The sequence below is a fragment of the Dendropsophus ebraccatus genome, chromosome 1 (genome assembly GCF_027789765.1).
Source record: "Dendropsophus ebraccatus isolate aDenEbr1 chromosome 1, aDenEbr1.pat, whole genome shotgun sequence".
Taxonomy (NCBI): Eukaryota; Metazoa; Chordata; class Amphibia; order Anura; family Hylidae; genus Dendropsophus; species Dendropsophus ebraccatus.
Window position 1 is genome coordinate 72802411 of NC_091454.1, and position 21127 is coordinate 72823537.

General features: G+C 37.8%; 1 protein-coding gene across 1 annotated transcript; it reads left to right on the forward strand.

The window, feature by feature from the left end:
- Window positions 1-1630: 1630 nt before the first annotated feature.
- On the forward strand, window positions 1631-18530 carry LOC138774464 (homeobox protein EMX1-like). The gene is made up of 3 exons (XM_069955362.1): window positions 1631-2270; window positions 15645-15829; window positions 16688-18530. Exons 1-3 carry the CDS (start codon window positions 1982-1984, stop codon window positions 16853-16855), a joined length of 642 nt encoding a protein of 213 aa, XP_069811463.1. The 5' UTR covers window positions 1631-1981; the 3' UTR covers window positions 16856-18530.
- The last annotated feature ends 2597 nt before the right edge of the window (window positions 18531-21127 follow it).

The window sequence follows — 21127 nt, forward strand, 5'->3', positions numbered from 1 at the left end:
GATAGAAGGTAGATCAATATAAGATAGATAGATAGATAGATAGATAGATAGATAGACAGGTGAGAGAAATATGAGATAGATAGATGATAGAAGCCAGAATAGACAGATACCTAGGTTTGTAGATAGATGGTGAAACAAAACAAAAGATAGAATATTAGATAATTGATAAAACGTCCCCAATATTGATCCCTTGTGTTACTGGTATCAGAAACAATTATCTGGGCAGCGGAAATCACGCGGCATAATAAAAACCCGCTTGTTGTATGTAAAAAGCTTGTGACCCAGGGACAGAGAACATGCCGCCCACAGATATTGTCACTCATTGTACTTATAGTGTTTGTTGTGGAACAAGATGAGATGATCAACATGGATTAAACAATTTACACAAATACTCAGGTGTCCTGCTACACTATACAAGTATGTACAATATCTATCTATCTATCTATCTATCTATCTATCTATCTATCTATCTATCTATATATATCATCTATCTAATATCTATCTATCTATCTATCTATCTATCTATCTATCTATCTATCTATCTATCTATCTATCTATATATATCATCTATCTAATATCTATCTATCTATCTATCTATCTTTTTATCTTTGCTTTTTATTTTTATCTTTTTTTTATTTATTTATCTGATATCTATCTATTTATCTCTCTCTCTTTCTATCTTCTATGTATCTATCTACTGTCGACTGACTAGTCCATAATAAAAATATAATTAATATAGGCAGTGAATTTATAAGCCATATGTAACCTTTACCTCCTCACTGCATCCAGCTTTATTATTATTATTATTATTATTATTATTATTATTATTATTATTATTATTAATAATAATAATAATAATAATAACAATAATAATATTATTATTATTAATTTTAAAAAATTAAAATACACTTAAAATAAATTATACATGTATATATATATAATTTCAATATTTCAATCATGTATATAGCTAGCTAGAGAGACACCCGGATAAGTATATGTTTTCCCATCTTCCTTCTCTTAGTCTGTGCTGTGCTAGTAATCATTCATTAACCACTAATCTGCTTCATTAATGTCACTAATGATGAGATATGTGAAATATGTATATATGCTAATTAACAGCACTAATGCTGCCATAAATGTATATGCAGTTAGATAGATAGATAGATAGATAGATAGGAGATAGATAGATAGATAGATAGATAGAAGATAGATGTGACAGTATTCTCAGTATTATTGCTTGTTTTATTGACTGAAAAGCTCAATATCTATTTAGATCATCGTAAGGATTTTAAATGGGGTAAAATCGGTTGATTCCATGATATCTCTGGACCTTTACATCTAGATCTGATACTGTATATAAATGGTAGCATTGAGCATGATGCCAAGTGCTGTCTGCAGAACAGGGGAGGAATCTATGAATACTATGCAGGAATAATGACATTATGTGGAGGCATATGATGAGTGCCTGGGACCTGGTGACATATCCTGCAGCAGCTAGCAGACTTTCCAGCATGGGTGACATGTGTTGGCTGCACCTCCCAGCTTCTGTGCTATTGGTGTGACTGGGGATGAGGGCAGATAAGAGGAGGAGAGCACTGAGGTCCATGCACATCCCCCTCCCTGTCCTCTCCTCAGTCTCCTGCCTCTCTACCTGCTGCCTTCTGCTATCAGTGCCTGCTGCTGCCTTCTGCTGCCTTCTGCTATCAGTGCCTGTGCTCAGTGGGCTCACCATCTCATGCTATATATATATATATATGTATGTATATCTGCAAGATACTTTGGGACAGAGGAGCTACTTTACACACCGTGATGTTCTAGAGCCTGCAGCAGAGTGCTATATACAATTCCCAGGGCACATTCAGGATATAGGAGGACTCCTCTCTGACTTCCATCACAGGACCTGGCCCAGGATTCTACACACCTGGCACTGGGTAATGCCCTCTTCTCCCTGCCCCCTGTAATCTGCCCCAGGGGCAGCACCATGTTCCTGCCTCCAGCCAGGAAAGGCTTCACCATAGAGGCGCTGGTGGGTCCAGACCGAAGTCCAGAGGAGCCCCTCCGCCCCACTGCTCTAAAGTACCCAGAACCCGGGCACGGGCTCCCGCCTGCCCCACTCCGCCCCGGGATCCGCCTCCTGGGGGCCCCAGATCTGGTCTTCCCGGAGCCGCCCGCTAACCCCTATGGACACGGGCTGGGGCTCCCACAGCACCGCATCCTGCACCGGGACCCGCTCAGCTTCTGCCCCTGGATCCTCCGCCACCGGCTGCCAGGTGAGTCCACACATCACTATGGCATGTAGGCTGATTAGAAGATATATATATATATTTTTATTTTTCTCCTAAGGAACAGAATAGCATTGGTGCAGATGACAAATAGCATGATTAGTAAGAGAAGAGTAAAAGAGAAAGGAAAAGAAGCTCTGATATAGTTAGCACAGCTTATTAGGTTATGTACACGATCCTGGACTTTTCTGGGATAATTGTCTATTATTGGTTACAAATCCACTAACTACCCTTCTCCATACAATACATACATTGCAAATGGAGCCTTCTACAGTAAGATACATATTTTATATATACATGTACATATAGAGAATGATTGCTTAGATTATTCATAGATACTATTATATACACACACATATATACAAGTCTCTCCTTGGATTAACTAAATATATGAGCTCTGAATGAAATATTCTTTATATATAGATTATATTCCTGAACTACTTAGATTTGGATTTTATAAATCTAAATGTAAAAATTACAGGAAGTTGGAATATCCAGTATATATGTATCTATGTGTTGATATTTATTTAGTGTTTACCTAGTCCCTCCCTTGTATACCTGTATATACCTATAGAATCTATCTATAAAAATTGCTATAATTTACATTTTACTTTAACTGATCAGTGACATGTATTATGGATTGAATGAATTGAATATTTCCATATTTAGTATATATAATTCCCTTCCTTTTTTTGTTTGCTGTTATCAACATTTAAATGAGGCTCTCTACTATGTATTATCATCTCTTTATATCCATCTCGTATCTATTTTTCATCTCTCTATAACGATATTCTTTGCAATACAGTCATTACAGTTCTAGATTAGAATGACATTGTGCCATTGACATTTAATTTGTATCGGTAACATAAGCAGTAGTGCTGTGCATTGGTTTTGTAAAGATCCAGTGGAGTCTGTGTAATTCCAGCAGCTTCCTGGTAATTCATAACTATAGGGGTGATAGAGCTATATAGTAATATAGAAGTGTCTGTCAGTTCATTAGCAATGTATTGCAGGGATCAGAACTCCATACACCATAGGATTCAAAAACACCTCCACTAGCTTCTATTCATCCATTGCATATTATATTTATACATATATATATATATATATATATATATATATATATATATATATATATATTCATCCATTGCATACTGTGTGTGTATATATATATATATATATATATATATATATATATGTATATATATATTGCTCACATTTTTTTTGCAGCTATTAAATACAAACATTTTACTTTTCTGTCTCGGACACACAATAACATTTTAGGAAAATGATTTGAGAAGAATTGGTATTCTTTTTAATGATCGAGCTTAGTAATATAAATTTTTATTTATATTTGGAAACATTTGCTTCATCTTTCTATTGGTTCCATACATTAGGAACAAGTTCTCCAATAGGCAAACCCTGCTTGTTTTCAATTAAAAATAAAGAAAAAACACTAAAAATGGGACTATAAATGCTGCCTTTTTAACCCTAGATGCGCCATGTCATAGAACAGAGACTTTCATGCATAATCCCTCCCCTTATCGGTAGCTGCATTACACCTCAATTATATTTCATGGTGTACGGAAGTGTGTTGGTGCTATGTGTTTTTCAGACTATTTGACCATTTCACAATGGGCCATCAGACTGATTCAATAAAATGTCTCTGAAGGCTTATTCCAAATGCAACTACAGATCTGTAATTACCCCATGACAGCCCAAAGGCGCCATTTTGCAACAAGTCCCCTAGAAATTGTCCTCATAAAGTCTTAGGAATTATCCTCAGAAAGTGTAAATTATGTTCATACAGTGGAATACAGAATCAGAAAATTCTCCAGGTATTCCAAGGCAGAAATGTTTTTGGAATATGTTTGTTTTGCCCTTTAAATTCAATGTATTTTAATGGGAAACACATCACAGGTGTAAAATCGATGTTAAAGCATAGTATTACGCTTCAAAAACACCTACAAATACACCGTGTGAACGTCTTATCAAAATCTGAGATGATCAGGATAAATGGTGGTGTGGATAGTGCACAGGAGCTTATGATTTTATAAACAGGAGGCCCTCAGGCTAGGATTACACGTTGCAGATTCTTTGAAAATTCAACGAATCAAAATCCCATTCGTATAATGCAGTAAAAGGTCATGCCTTGCTGAAACCTGCATTTGATATGTAAATGGAAAACAAATCTGGATATATGTGGTGCAACAATTTTTTTATTTTTTTTTTACAAACATTTTCATCTAAGGCCTACAAGTGCCTATTAGAAGGCCTTGGCTGTCTCCATTATGACCAAATGTATATAGTCATAGGTATAGTCAAAGCCGGCAGAAATGTACTGACTTACTGCATGACTACGGCAAAGACATAAATCAATCCTTCCATAGGTACGTATATGTATATATTGTAAAGTAATATTCTGACACATAACAATCCAAAATATTGTGGCGTAGTGAACAGCTGCTTCGTGCTGTGTTGTGTTTTATAGAAATATTTCTAGTAGAATCCAAGCTGTTACCAACTAGAAGGAAAATGTATGTGAATGAAGAGAAGAGTGAATGATTCATTAAAATAATATCCTCACTTTCACTTTGGCGCTAGGACCTGCAACCGGGAAACGTCATCAGCTGTGTGCATGTAAATTCTCTGTAATTACTGAACATTAGGAACATCTTGTAAGGGTTACAGCATAATTAGGAGCGGGAAACATTCCTTATATTGTTATAAGCGGCACCTTGTGACATCACTCACAATCACTTACAATGAAGGCCTAATAAGGAATACAATTAACTCATTGTAACCTTCATCGTAGCCCATCAGGATAGGTTTTAATTTACTGGATGGAGTCAGCAGACACTATTACCTATTACTTTTTTAGTTATTGCCAATATCCTTTCGATATTGACTATGGCCTGTTGGCTAGGAGTAATTGCCAATAATTGGTTATCCAGTTTTCTATATTGTTATGTTTGTAAAAACATTAGTTACTCTTAAAAAGACGTTTTTATGGACTGAAATCTTTAGACAAAGCTGTTTCTAGGGTAGCCATAATACGGTTAAACTTTTGGGTACATACTATAGTAGCAACATCCGGTCCCTCCGCAAGTCTAATGACCTTGATCTAGGCATTGTAGAATCCAATATATAAGTTAGGATGGTTTAGATATTATCAGTGTGTGAAACTAGGCCAATAGGTTTCTGGTTTACACATACAGTCAATTGTCATTTATCAATGTATTAGCTGGAAGTTAAAATAACCTGATGGCATGGCTAAAAATTGTAGCCAAGACAAATTCCCCATTTTAGTGATAATCACTTGCGTTATCACACAGGCATAGACATTGTAATATTTTAAAGTCCACCCTCCCATTTAATTGGGGATCTTCTTCTCCTATCATGGAGTTGTATACAATACATCCATAGTCTTATTATATGTAGTAAGGACACCTACAGAGCCTGGTACATGGGCAGAGACATTTCAGCTGTATATAGACAAGGCAATGTCTGCAGTCCATTCAACACGTTGCAATATATCAAATTGTAGTCAACAATTTAATTGTAGTCTTATAATTGCTGTAGCCTTTCTACTGTATCTGTAGTTTTGATTTTACCAACCATTTACCATACCAGGGATTATGCACAGATCATTTATTCACTTTATATAAGATCCTAAGCTATGTGGATTGAACATGTATGCAGAATGACACAGAATATGATATGACCCAATGCTGACTGTCCCGGCTTAGGACTTGATAATCCTCTAGATGGCCCAGTGGTTGAAGTGGTAACAAGGCCCAGTCACTATAGAAGTTGTGGGTTCCAACAGAGCACATCTCCGTATAACAGTGGGATAATCATTTGCCTCTGCCTTTTTGGGTTGATTCACAAATCCCCTATTAGTATTTATTGATGATATAACCTAAAAGCAGATTTAACATTGCATGTCCAGGTCAGACCAATAACCTGTACATAATATGGACTCTATGGATATTTAATCTATGGGAAGTTGACACTTTTAGTGAAAGATCTGCACAGCACTGGCTGGATAAATGTGGTAGAATATTTTATATAGTAAATACATCAATAGATGAATGAGAATTTGCACTGCAGGTCACCTGTTTTCATGAATGACTGAACTGGTGTTGACTGTTGCTTTCTCTCTTCTGTAGTGTATGTTATATGACTATAAATAATAAGAAAATATATACTTCATGGCATCCTAGGGTTTAAATAAATAGGGACTGTTATCCTTTCTTTGTTAATATTCATTTTATTGTTAATATTTGTTTTCCGGCATTTTTCCAAACAATGTAAATAAAAAAAAAAAAAAAAAAAAAAGCCTTTAAATGAGTTTCCCCACACCAGAAAATGTTTAATTTTTATTTAGTTTCAGGAGGGTTTCACACAGTGTTCATATATTTTAGCCACTACCAGAGGTGGCTTCAGAAAGAATGGGAAATATAAAGAGAAGACTTAATAAAAGCTGGCTGTGAATTCTCCTTTATGGTATACATTTTAAATGCATAGAGATTTAAGGATGAATTGGCCGAGGTGGATGGAATATGTATGAAACTATTTTGTGTTTTGCACACAATACACATACGGTTAATGAAATGGAAAGCAAAATTGTTAGTATTTACACAAGCCCAATGACTACATTATAGACAATATGAGGCCAATGTAATCTACCTTTTTCTTTCTTTTAGTTCTTCAGTCATGAGTTTTTTAATCTGCAGAGAAACCTTTAATCATATACAATTGGGAAATCATTTCATTGTCATGAATGGAAGTACTGGTATTACTGATCTGGTAGTGACCTCAAAATTCAGCAGGACTGCTTGATTGTGAATGTTAAAGTTACCCTAGGCCAGATATTTATGGCAGTCAATTGTTCTCAAACCTTTTGACGGGTATGAGCAGTCATATAAAAAATTAGGCCCTGGGCAAGATGCCAAGTTAGGTTGTCCCAATGCCCTTCACCATTTTTAGACACTTATCCTCGTAATTTAAAAATCTTTATACCTAAATATTGCCGTATAGTGGCAAATAATACTGTTATACAATGCACAGAAAATATATTATATCTAAATGAAACTATCATATAGCGCCAAGATAACATTGTAATTCAGTGCTAAAATAAAACTGCAAGTGAGTGTTAAAATAATATCGCCATATGTTGCTTAAATAGTTAGAAGGTTCAGGGTAAGGATTCTGATTCACATGCCTTACTCTTATGGAATGCAATGTTTGGGAGACCCTAGAAAGCAGGGGTAGCTTGCCTTCCCCTAAAATCACTCCAGAACATGGAGACTGCTTTAAATTTGATGTGGACGCTATTAAGTGAAAATTGGTAGAATAGGCCTCTTTTCTCTAGAATATTGTGACACTGATATATCAGTGGTGTGTCATTGCTCAGGTTTTACAGCAGGTAGCATAGTTGAAGGGATCCATAAGATTATGGCAGCAGCTAATGGTGTACTGTAGTGGTACGCTGGCATGTCCCATCTTGTACATTAAAATGATAAGACTAGTAAATGCACACTCCCCTTTGGGTGTAAAGTGGTCAGTGTGGAGCTCGATGAGTTAAATATGGAAATAAGAATGTTTTTCCTTGTATATAAAAAAGTCTCCATGACGCCATGTGCCTCAGGTTTATTCTAGCAGGCCATATGATGCAGCATGGGTAGAGGTTTGCGCTAATCTCCTAATTGTTTACCAGACTGCATGATCAGCACAAGAACAAACATACATTATGTGAAGCTCAAGCAATGCCTGATAAATGCCAGCCATAGAATGACTTACTTTACGCCATAGATGTATTACTACCCACAAGCAGAACCTGGCATTTACATGACCGGTGACAACATTGGCGTAACCAAATTCCCAGGATATATCCAAAAAGTTCAACATTTTTGCACTTTTTAACAACTGTAACCCTGTGTTCAATGGCTCTTACTAAATGTACGCCCTATTTTTTTGGTCACTATATATCATATATGTCAGCTGATATCTAATGGAGGCCAAAGGTGCTTTAGTTTGATAATCCTCTTTGGTCTATATACAAGACCGGTCATTCTGGTGGGGCAGACAGATATAGTTCATCAATGAGCACTCTGCACCATGTTCTTCTAAGGTGGGATGTTTTAGACAGTAAGTGATGTTCAGGTGTCATGGACTTGATGGTGAAATCATGTGTAGTAAAGTGAAGGTATTCCAAAAATTTGACATATAGTAATAGATTGTAAGGCTGGAAAATGTCTGCATATTCCGGAACACACGTCCCTCATGTTTTACAATGGACTTTTCTACTGGTCACGACAGTAGGACGGGGACACTACTTATCAGTGCTATTGCCTGTGTGTTTCTTTTTGGTGCCAACAATGTAGTTGACTCTGTTATTATGCTTTGTAAACTTTAAAAATAAACCCACTCTTCTCTAATGAAAATATTAAAACGTAAAGGTGGAAAAGACATACCTCCATCTTGTTCAGCCTATCATCCTGTGGTGTTGATACAGAGGGAGGCAAACCCCTTTCCTTATTTATTTTAAGGAGAAACTGTACTGCACTCTAGAAGCAAATAAAAAGCTTTGTTTTTTAGCTATCCTTACGTACTTATCTTTGGCAGGGCCATTTAAGCTAGACAGTATGCTTCAAATATATGCATCTATATATCACTATTCAGTTAAGTACACACAGTAGATTCCATAGCAGATACAATTGTCTATTTTATGAGGTTAAATCCATTATTAGGCTATGTTCACACAACATACATTTTCTATTAATTACGGCCGTTGTTGCTGATTTGTAACAATGGCTGTGATTAATAGAAAACCTACATTGTGCTGCAGTCTATGGAATCATGGCCGGAGTGTACACCAGCCGGGATCCCTAGTGGTCGCAACGAAAACTGACATGTCAGTTTTGTGCAGACGCTATTCATTGAATAGCTGCTGCACAACCCTGACTGTGGCTGCACTTTCCATTGTGTGCAAAGGTGAATTGGGATGCGGACATACAAGAATGCACCCGCATCCCAATTCAATAGAAATTAAGTTTATCCGGCTGGTACTGCAGTACCGGCCGGGATAAACTTCACTCACACCGGCCGTTCTGTGACATGGCTGGGTCACAGAACGTCCGGTGTCATACATTGTGTGAACATGGCCTTAGACTGGGTGCACATATATCTGGCAGTCTGGCTCAATTGTTTTTATTTTCAGAAACTGGTCACAGCTGATGCCACAACTAATGGCTAATTCATAGAAGCCAATAGTAGCCACTTTAAGATGCATCCTCCTGCCAGGCCTGTCTGGCAGTTTGAAATCCAGATTCAAGTGCTGGAAATTATGAACTGTGCCATTCAAATTATGTGTGCCAAATATGTGTGAAGGGGGCCTAAGAGGTGGGCATACACTGGCATGATGGGAACAAGATCTACTAATAATATATGACACACCATCACCTTGAAGTGTGCACCACCATTTATACTGAATCAAAATGACACACAATAGACACAGCAAAGACCCTGGATCGAATGTGTGATTACTGAGTGATTGTCTTACTCCGTCCTCAACTAACAGCATTTAGTTTATATTGTACCGCGTTCCCCCCTCCGCTTTCATTTTTAATCCCTTTACAGTTGCATATGTCTGGAATTGACCTATATAAAAACATATACAGTGTAAGGGTACAAACCCACACACCGTATACACAGCAGATACGCAGCAAAAACGCAGCAGATTTGAAGCAGATTTGGTGGTGCAGATTTGATGCTGTGTCCAGTTATTTAGATCTAATCTGCTGCGTGTTTGCTGCGTATTTGCTGCGTATCGCAGCTGCGTATACGTTGTGTGGGTTTATACCCTAATATACTTTTCAAAATATTGCTGCATTGAACACCATAGTTAGTCAAAGCTTTTGGTATGCTTAAGGCAAATATCTACCCTTGTTTACCAAATGAAACAAAGCTTCGCTCCTGTACACAGTGGCAACATTTGATGTAAATGTGAATCGAGGCTCGCTCTTTTGAATTATGTTATGCTTATTATCTATGAGAATCTATGCAGAATTGTATTATCCTGCTACAATATTTGTTATGCCATTTTAAACCAGGTTCACATGTATTATTTTGGGCAGTATTTAGTCAGGGTGCAAGACACAGAAAACGGGGCAAACATTTCCATTATACTTTTTCTCTGCTGTATACTAAAATTACTAACTGAGCTAAAAACTACTGAGCAAAGTACTACATGTGAACCCAGCCGTTTGTTCGAACACCCAGTAATTTTACCTGTGTACCTATATGCATTTTTCAGCGAATAAAGTCACAATACAAAACGTGATGAAAGAATTTACAGAAGAATACATGCGAAATGACCCATCCCATTTATTTACCTCATTTTGTTGTCATATTCCCACTACCCTAGACCCTAGCAAATACCCATGATCCAGCATAGTTATCTGTTACATGACCCAAGATTTTGTAATGACGTTTCAATAGGCCCTCTGCATGAGGCAGTTGTTTTTCAGAACCTTACTATTATGAGCGATCGTAACAATAATTTCCTCATGTAAAAGATCAAAATAATCATCGACCAGTAATAAAAATATCACTCGTCAATGATAACATTGATACTGTATACATGGCCAAATTGCATAGCAGCTTAACCTGCTCCTCAGTAGTTGCAAAAATGATTAACAAATGGCACAAAGATGTGCTGGCAATCATTTTGCGTATACAGGACTTCCCATCCTCTGTACAGCTAAAATCACAGGGCATGTCAGCTTCCAGCCTACAACCATTTAAATCTACTTTCAGGATGCAGGTTTCACACAATGTTGATCTTACCAATAAGACTGCTGTCTAAATGTTATAATAATGGCACCTTATAAAGTATCTCAGGGTCCAGGGATCCTACTAAAAAGATACTGCCTGGATTTGGAAAGCTTTTGATTTGCTAAATGGGATTGTGTATATGATTTGTAAAATACATGTGTCAAAAGTGTTATAGGTGTGATTATAGGACATGCATTTTTGTGGCATTTAATCAAAAATTGCAAACGTACATTTACAAGTAAACATGTTTATATGCATTTTTAAGCCTGTAGAGGTCTATGGAAGAAACTAGATTAAAAACTAGGTGAAAAAACACCACAACTACGGCATGCTATGCCTTGGACCCACTGTCGCTGACCCAAAAAACACCACCGAAGGGAGAGAAAACAACAAAAAAGCATTGTAGGGATACTTTTAATGTTGGCTTATCAGCAGTGTTTTTCAGAACACTGTACGGAAACCATTCGGTTCGGATTTAAAAAAAAGAAAAAGAAAAAAAAGAAACCTAGGGAAAAAACACTACAATGATATATATATATATATATATATATATATATATATATATATAGTCATTGGGGGGGATTTCTCAAACATGGTGTAAAGTGAAACTGGCTCAGTTGCCCCTAGCAACCAATCAGATTCCACCTTTATTTTCTAAAGAGTCTGTGAGGAATGAAAGGTGGAATCTGATTGGTTGCTAGGGGCAACTGAGCCAATTTCACTTTACACCATGTTTTATAAATCTCCCCCCATTGTGTACTTAATACTTAAAATGGTAATGGCCCATAGTTAGGATGAAAACCATAAATATATCAACAGTACCCTTGTTGAATTATCGACGACATTTGGTAGTATAGTCTTATTGAGTATGTTGTAGTTATAGATTTTCTTATTAAATGTTATTGAAAAAAGAAAGGAACCTGAAATGTTTTCCACACCACCTGCTGTACCTGAATACATAGGTGTACATCTAATTAACTCATCCTTCTTCTCTAATGCGAGCACTTTTGCACGTATGCAGTCATACATACATATACATGGGATACATTGCTCCGCCTATAGAGAGAGCTCAGCCTCACCAATGTATTACCACATTAGGGTGTGTTTCCACATTCAGGGTTTTTTTTAATGCAGTTTTTGTAGCTAAACCTAGGGAATGGATCCTAAATGGAGGACGTGTATAAAGGAAAGACTGCATGTTATCAACTCAGATCCATTATTGGCTTTGCCTTTAAAACCTATATCAAAAACCCTTAAAGTGGGAACACACCCTAAATAGGAAAGAACAGCAGGATTAACAGAACAAGGCAGATGAAATACATTGTGTGTACTCAAACATCTTTTTTGTATTAATATTAGCTATCTACATTTGTGTAGGTTGTTGCATATGTTGTATTGCTATTAATAATTATAAAGTGTTATTACATATCGTATGATTGAGTTATTCAGTGATGGCAGTAGGGAGGCAAAAATCACCAACAAGCCCTGGATTTATGTGGTCATCACCTTTCTTTTCTTTTTCATTTTACGGCTGTAATATTGATGGCCGAAAAATTGTTAGGCTCTTTTTTGTAAAAGGGTGGGTGCACACAACTTATACATTTTTGATATCTCCCATTACACTTGATTTTTTTTTTGGTCATTCCATCTGGCGAAGTATGCCAAGCAAAACACACACAGCATATAGCATATGTAGCATTTATTACAACATTAGGGCAGTGTTCACATGGGGTAAGATAAGGGCCGTTCAAACAATAGCCATTGTCTTACATGTGTCACCCGGTCGGTACTGCAGTATCGGCCAGGTGACCATCACTTTATTTTAATTGGAATGCGGGCACATTCGGGTTTGCCCGCACTCCAATTAGCCATAGCACACAATGTAAAGTATAGCTGGGAGCCGTACTTTACACTGTGAGCACAGGCTATCTTGTACGGCAGCTGTTTACTAAATAGTGGCCGCACGTAATAACTGACAGGTCTATTTTGTCCGGCCACTATTTAGGAAACAGCGGCCATACAAGAACAGAGGCTGCAGAGAACCATGACCGTAGTGTATACAGGGTGTATACACTATGGCCATTGTTTCTATGCACACTAATGTAATTGCACACTGTCAAACATAGGCCGTTATAGCAACCTGCAATATCGGCTGTTGTTTGTTGTAAAAATACAGTGTGTGAACATGGCCTAAAGATGGATATAGTAACAGAGTTTGTTTTACTTATTTGCCTTTTGTGTGGTCCAGTACAGTAATGAAATATGTTAAGTCTGTGTGAAAGATTCATAGAGTATCATTTCAGTTACTGCTTCATGTACTTGTTTGTTTCTGCAAGAAAACGGTATTACTCATTTCTGTATATTGCAAGCTTTTACTGGCCAACCCTTCCTTTTACAATTCTATGAATGTGTGGCTGCTTGTGTATTATAATGCTGCAGAAGTATAGAGTATGGTCAGCCATACAAAACATATAATAAAATGACATATTTATCTATGTATTTATATGTACACATTTATATGCATGGAGCGGTCTAGTCAGCTGGATCATTTGAGGATGGCACAATTAGTCTTTACCTCTGGAGCTTGACTACATTCATATAGCTGGGGGGGAAGCTTTGAAGGCCAGTTCCTGAATACCTGAGGGCTCTCTGAATACTTTACAGACCAGTTCTAAATTGATTGCCATTTGGCCTCCTGTACATTAGCTAATGACAAATGATGAGCTTTTAAGTATATTACACCAGAAGACCGTGAGCGTCTGACTGATGAGTGCAAACTACTATCACACCGAAGGCTATTTCTTTTCTTCTTACTCATGACAGTTTCCTTAGTCAAGTTTCCAGTGCCATGAAATCCACTATTTTTTGCTGTATGTTTTTTTTTGTAGGATTTTCTGCATGTATAAATATATTATATTAACAGTTAATCAGTTTGTAGTTATTTTTCGGATCTAGTTCTGTTTTCAGAACCCAAAAATAGCATATTTTTAGGTCCTGTGAAAGACCAGAGCATAAATTTGTGTTTCATATAAATGAATGGACTAGAAGCGGTACATATATGAACTGTTAGGGTGTGTGCACACAGTTTTTTGCCTTGTTTTTATTAGTTTCACAGTTAAAACAAAATATATTTGAAACTGTTACACTTTTTTTCTGACTTTAAAAACATTTTTTAGCAGTTTATTTGCATTTGTGATGTTTTTGGAAATTTTTTATTAGACTTTTCCTGGGCCATAGTTCAAACTATAGGGCTATATGTAGACCTTTTTGGGATGCTTATATCTAGAGATGAGTAAATTAGCCTGCAGCCTATCAACTCAGTGTCGCTCTGTGCCGCTCCTCCTCAGGTGCCTGGAAAAGCTGAATCCAGTCCTAGGAAATTGGGAGAAGTTTCCCAGGACTGGATCCAGACTTTCCCAGCCCCCGGAGCTGAGCAGCAGTAAGTTAAATGGCAGCATGCTGATGAGTGGATTGTGCTTCGCTTCATTATTACTGTAAATTTGCTCATCTCTACTTATATCCCAAAAAACATCTAAAATACTTGCAAAAAATAGATGTTTTGGCTCAATTTTCCATAGATTTAAATAGGACATATTATTAAATTTTACAGCCATACTTTTGTTTTAATTTCATACGTGTGAACCCCTAAATATTTCTGTTTGTTGTAAAGGGGTATAAACTGAACAGTTGTAAACATAACTTAAGCAACAATGATACAATGAGTGCATCTGTCTATCTAATCCTTTATGTAATCCAATCCAGCTAAAAATCTAGCCGTATTATAAACAATTCAAACCTTATAACAGTGTGGCAAAACTAACAAAATGTAATAATAATATTAATAATAAAATGGTTATATACATTTTGAATGTTTAGAATTTAATAGATGAATATGCACATAATCTACTTGACTATACCATTTTAATAGAAATGGAGGACATTCATTCACATAGATTTTTAGTGCAGTTTCCTTTTGGTTCGTAAAAAAACGCCATGAATTTCATGTATGTTTTATCAGTGCTTTTGCAGTTTATTCAAACTGTTTAACATGAATTTGCTAAACATCTGAAAAATGCCATTTTAGAGATTATTGCAATAAAATAAATCAATGGAGCTCAATACAAAAAGTAAGCAAAAGGACCACAAAAGCAGAAACTGTTTTCAGTGCATTTCTTAAATCTCTATTGACCTGCAGTAAGCGGCTGACAGTTTTTTTCTCTGAAGACGGTACACGTACAAATATAATGGGTATCTTTTTGGCATACTTCTTGCCCAGGAAACGTCTGAAGCCCACAGCATTAACTGTATTAAAAAGCATTGTCATTTGACAGAACTTTAAATGGTCCCTCTAGATATATACACCAAATGCGGTATAACCCCAGGCTTATACCTAAAATGCACACAATGATTAAAACGATACCTTAATCCCACATGTTTACAGTGAAATGTAATATGCAATACGTATTAGTATTATTGTACATGAATTTAATAGTAAAAACATTTTTTTTTATTTCTTTAAAGGTGAGGAAAATACTCCAGAGAACTATTTACTTCAGGGACCCTTTTCACGAAAACCTAAAAGAATACGAACTGCCTTCTCTCCATCACAACTTCTCCGACTTGAAGGAGCCTTTGAGAAGAATCACTACGTAGTGGGGACAGAAAGAAAACAGCTTGCAAACAGCTTGTGTCTTACAGAGACCCAGGTATAGCATGAATACTACAGTATTATGGGACAATTCTATGACACAGATGACGATTATACACACACACACACACACACACACATATATATATATAAAGAGGGCACTCCGGTATAAAAGTATAAAAATTGTTCTTATCCACCCATAATGTGCTAAAAATTAAAAAAATTCTATTATCGTCTGACTGAAAATCCAACCCAGGGGTCAGAGCTGTGAGCCGCCGCCCCCCCCAACCCCCCCGGCACACAGTGTTTGCCAGGAGTCCTGTAGCGGTGGGTGAGGCTTGGCCAGTGATGTTGTAGGCAGTGCAGCCTGTTTCCCTCCCCCCTGTTAAAACAGAGCTGGTTGGGACACTTTCCCCTGAAGCTTGGAGGGGAGAAAGTGCCAAGAAGCGTAGTGGCTCCATGTGTGACTGCTGACACCCGGCGATCATGGCAATCCTAAGGCTTGTGTTGCTTCTCCCCTGGGCTGCCAGTGAGAAGGGAAGGGGACTAGGGGCCCCCTCCACTGTTATTGTAGGCGTAGGCGGGCTATCTCAGGAGGGGGGAATGGGAGGGGGCTCTAAAGCTGAGCTCACCGTATATAAATGCAGCATGTGACTCCTCAGCCAGTTACAGCGCCCATAGGGGCCCCCTATGGTTCATGGGCCCTTTGGCAGCCGCCTACCTTGCCCAGTGGGAAAGACTGCTCTGTGTATAAGGCATATGGGCACCTTAAGAAAGTGCAGACCTAGATGGATAATACAAATGGGCCAGATCAGTAATAAATGTCTCTCACTTGTACTATAGTTTGCCATAATTCTGGACAATTTGGTGCATAGTAAACCTGGGCCATTGACTTTAACTCATTTGTCTTTCATAGGTAAAAGTGTGGTTTCAGAATAGAAGGACAAAACACAAGCGTCAAAAACTAGAAGAGGAATGTCCAGAATCTCAACAGAAAAGAAAAAGCAGCCAGCACGTCAACAGATGGAGAGTGGCGACATGTCAGAACAGCCCCAAGGACATTGACGTCACGTCAGATGACTGATATCATCTGTGTAATAAACTGCACATTACTTGAAGACGGACTATCACGTCACATGACGAGGTGTCACCTGTCTCTGACAGAAACCTGTCTGCAATGTGGACATTGGACAATGCACTTGGGTCAAAGTCTGTAATTTCACTTTTTTGACTGGATATTCTGGCCAATCATTTTTGTCCTAAAATTATGCAAAAGACGTAATTGCAGAGCTCCAGTGATATGTCTTCATGTACAGTCCATGAAAACCAGATGGACACAGCTGAGAACTGTCTGGAGATTATAGCAATAAGACTAAATGTTTACCTCAGGAATCCCTATTGAGTACTAGATAAAGCAAATGTAAATATATATTTAAACATGGAAGCTGTGGCCATAAAAGGGGGCAAATTCAGATTAAACCTGCAGACGGTTGTTGCCAAGTTTATTTATTAAGTCATGTACATATTCCTCAGGAATACATTCCAAATATCTATTAAAATACAACAATGCCTAAAAAGCAATATCTTTTGTTACGTTGAAGTTAGATGCCCTCTCACATTCTTATTTTTAGCAGTAAGTGGTATCCCAGTATCCCCACCCCTCCAATGAGTAATGCCTCTATAGTCTTATTTTTTTTGGTTTACTGGTTGGGCCACTTTAAATTTTTGTCAAAATTGACCATGGTCAAACCAACAATTGCACTTTTTTTTTTTATTATCAAGTGTGACAACCAGTCTCTTTTTCATGGAAACGAATAAAATATCAAAACTACACGTTAGTAGACTCTATCAATAGCAGTGTGCACTTTCAGAGACCTAAAGTGTCACTGTCGTGGATTTTTTTTTGCAGAAATCAATAGTCCAGGTGATTTAAGAAACTTTGTCATTGGGTTTATTAGCAGAAAAATGCATTTTTAACATGAAAAAGCAGTTTGAAACTCTCCCCCCTGTCTTCATTGTTCTCCTATGGAGAGAGCTAAATAAAAGACCAAAACAGGACAACAAAGAGTTAATCTACAAATACCTTACCCGTTATCTCCTCTGACAGTCACCACTGACCTCTCTGAGCTCTGATTACAGCTGTCACCCAGCTCTGTGCCTGTAATCCCTCTGTTATCTGCCTTCTGCTTTCGGCTAACTCCCTCCTCCCCTCTCCCTAGAACAGACTGGGTACGTCTGATTCAACAAGTCACAATTTCCTGATTTTTTGCAGTGGATGGAAAAGAGGAGGGAGGGGGAGGGGACCTGGGAAAAGGCTTTTTAAATGCAGATAATGGCATATTTGGCTAATAAACCCAATTACAAAGTTTCTTAAAATTGTCTGGACTATTGATTTCTGCAAAAAAAAAAGAAAAGAAATTGACAGTGACTCTTTAAAACACCTAAAACATATGGGGGAGATTTATCAAACCAGCGTACAGTAGAACTGCTTTAGTTGCCCCTAGCAACCAATCAGATTCCAACTGTTATTTTTCAAAGAATCTGTGGGGAATAAAAGTTGCTAGGGACAACTAAGACAATTCTACTTTACACCAGTTTGATAAATCTCCCCCTAGGTGCTGATGTATCTAAGTTTTTCAGTATGTTAGAAGATACAGGGCCAAAAAGTTGCATGTATTTATCATGAATTTATCAGCTGACATTTTCCCCACCGATACCTACAGTTTTCTATTAAATAATGAGACAATTTTACCAGTTCTACCAGATGCTGGATTTTGGTTTTATTTTACTGTGTATGAACATAGCCTAAATCCCTAAATTCCCTACAGACTTACGTGTGGATGTGGTCTGTATTCACATTGCTGCTACTGTAATACACAATTTGCTGCAGAAACTCTGATGAATATCCACCCAATAAGAAGAATGCATCACTTTGATCTTTTTTTTTATTAGAGCAAATGTTAATACGACTTCAACGAGTATTTGGTATTTTCACGTTAGACAGTAGATTCAAAGCACATCTGTCACTTGCAAAATTGTTGCCAAACAGCCAACAATGTTACAGGGGTCTTCATTAGAAATGAGCGTGACTCGAGCATGCTTTAGTGTAATCGCTTGGCATTTGAATACTGGTGGCTGATGAAGTTGGATACAGCCCTAGGGAGTTCTGGAAAACATGGATACAGGTTATGGCATGATGTATAACAACAGCCCTTGTTTTACATGTTCATCTGGCCGATACTGCATTATACAGAACATTATTTTAAAATCATTCCTGCAATCCGGCAACCATATGGGTGTGCCTGGAAATTAATTGACCATTGATTTCCAGTGACATGACAGTCACACAGTGTGTGAACTGTCAATTATTTGTCCGGCTGTTGAGAACAGCGGCTGTTGTTCAATACACTGTGTGAACAGTGGCCACTATTTACATTGGTTTCAATGCTCTTCATTATTTTATAACAAGAACGTCCGTTATTTTATTTGTGATTGACAAACAATCGGACTCAAGCATGCTTGAGTTGCGCTTATCTCTAGTCTTCATACAGGCATATTAGTAATACCTTCACTTTTGCTTTCCATGCCTTTAATCTTGATAAAAATGTGTGTTTCTTTTGCACTGAAGTTTGCACTGAAATGTCAGGGAGGTGTAGCCTTTTTGACACTTTATTACAGTGAAGACCCTCCAGGCCACACCTCTTTGACATTAAAATTACAGAATCAAAGTATTTTTAAAGACACGGACAGCAAAAGTGGAGGGATTACTATTATCCTATGAAAACCTTCTGTGACATAGTTAGCATTTTGGTATTGCCTTTGCAGGTGACAGATGCACTGTAAAATCGGTTAGCAACTCCTGTTGATTTTAGTATGATCCACCAATCTACTTTCTTCTTCATGACCAATGCAAACCTGTGGTATAGAAAACAGATTGAACAGGTAGGATTTGTATACTTTTTTATTTTACTTAAGCTAGTATTGTTAGTGCTGCTTGTCTGTTTCTCCCCTATATGTTACATGTGAATGTTATAATGTGTCCATAACATTATGGACAAGATGTATTTTACTCACAGTAACCTAATGATGAAGATTGGGAAACTGCCATGTTGTTGCTGTTTCCAGTGGACACCGATTGAAATATATGACTTTTTAGAATTATAAAGCTTTGTGTATAGTATAGTATAAGATAGTGTAAGTTGTGTTAGAAGAAGTAAAGTGGCCAAGCATAAGGATCTGAGTAACGGACAAAGGCCAAATTGTGAAATTGTGATCAATAGACAACAGGGTCAGAGCATGTCTGAAACATGTGGTTGCCTCCCAATATGCAGTGCTTGTACCTGCTGAAAATGGTCAAAGAAAGGACCACCGCTGAGTGAGGGTCATGGGAGGTCAAGGCTTATGGGTGTGCATGGGGAGGGAAAGCTACAGAAGAGCTATTGGAATACATAGAGGCCCTTGCATCTTGCCTGCTGCTAATGTCTGCTGCTAATGTCTTAGGGCCCTATTACACCAAAAGATGTCTGACAGATTATCTGACAGAAATTTTCAGCCAAAGTCAGGAGTGGACTATAAACAGAGAACAAGTTGTAAAGATAAGACTGAGATTTCTCCTCTTTTCAAATCTGTTCCTGGCTTTGGCTGAAAAAATCTGTAAGATAATCTGTTAGACATATTTTGGTGTAATAGGGCCTTGTGCCAGATACCTTCAAAGGTCATAAGGAGTCAGTGCTTCAATGGGTCACAACTGTTTTGGCAGCAAGAGAAGTATTGCCAAGGATGCAAGGTTTCCCAGCAGAACCTTGCCCAAGGAATTACACTGCCTCTGCTGTTTGCCTTTTTACTATAATGGATCCTCGTCCCATCTCTTTCTCAGGTAAGTGACACACATGCACCCAGCTGTCCATAGGATTAAAAAAAAGTGATGCATCAGATGAGGTCTTCTTCTATCATTGTTCCATGGCCCAGATCTTAAGGCCGTACTACATGGAACGATCGACCGTTACGGTCGATAATTGTCTCGTGTAATAGAAGGCAACAATCAGCCAACATGAACAATGTCGGCTGATCGTTGATGTTGTTTGTCTTTCAACATGTTGAGAGACAAACGACTGTGACAGCAGCGAAATGTTGCCGTCACCCTGTGAAATAGGAGCGGAGGCAGCAGGCTGCCCGGATGATCTAGTGCACCTCCCCACAGCCTCCCCTGCACTTACCTGCTCGCTGCCGCACGTGTAATAGAGGCGGCAGCGAGCGGGGAACGAGGAGCAAACAAACACTGACAGCGCTCGTTTGCTCCTCTATGTTGCCCCGTGTAATGGGGCTTTATACTCATGTGCTCACTGTAGGCAATTTT

Bases quoted from the DNA above. Each gene is read 5' to 3' on its own strand.
- LOC138774464 (XM_069955362.1), top strand. From the start codon at position 1,982: ATGTTCCTGCCTCCAGCCAGGAAAGGCTTCACCATAGAGGCGCTGGTG. The intron at 2,271-15,644 runs GTGAGTCCACAC...ATTTCTTTAAAG, and splicing joins CCTCCGCCACCGGCTGCCAG to GTGAGGAAAATACTCCAGAG. The intron at 15,830-16,687 runs GTATAGCATGAA...TGTCTTTCATAG, and splicing joins TGTGTCTTACAGAGACCCAG to GTAAAAGTGTGGTTTCAGAA.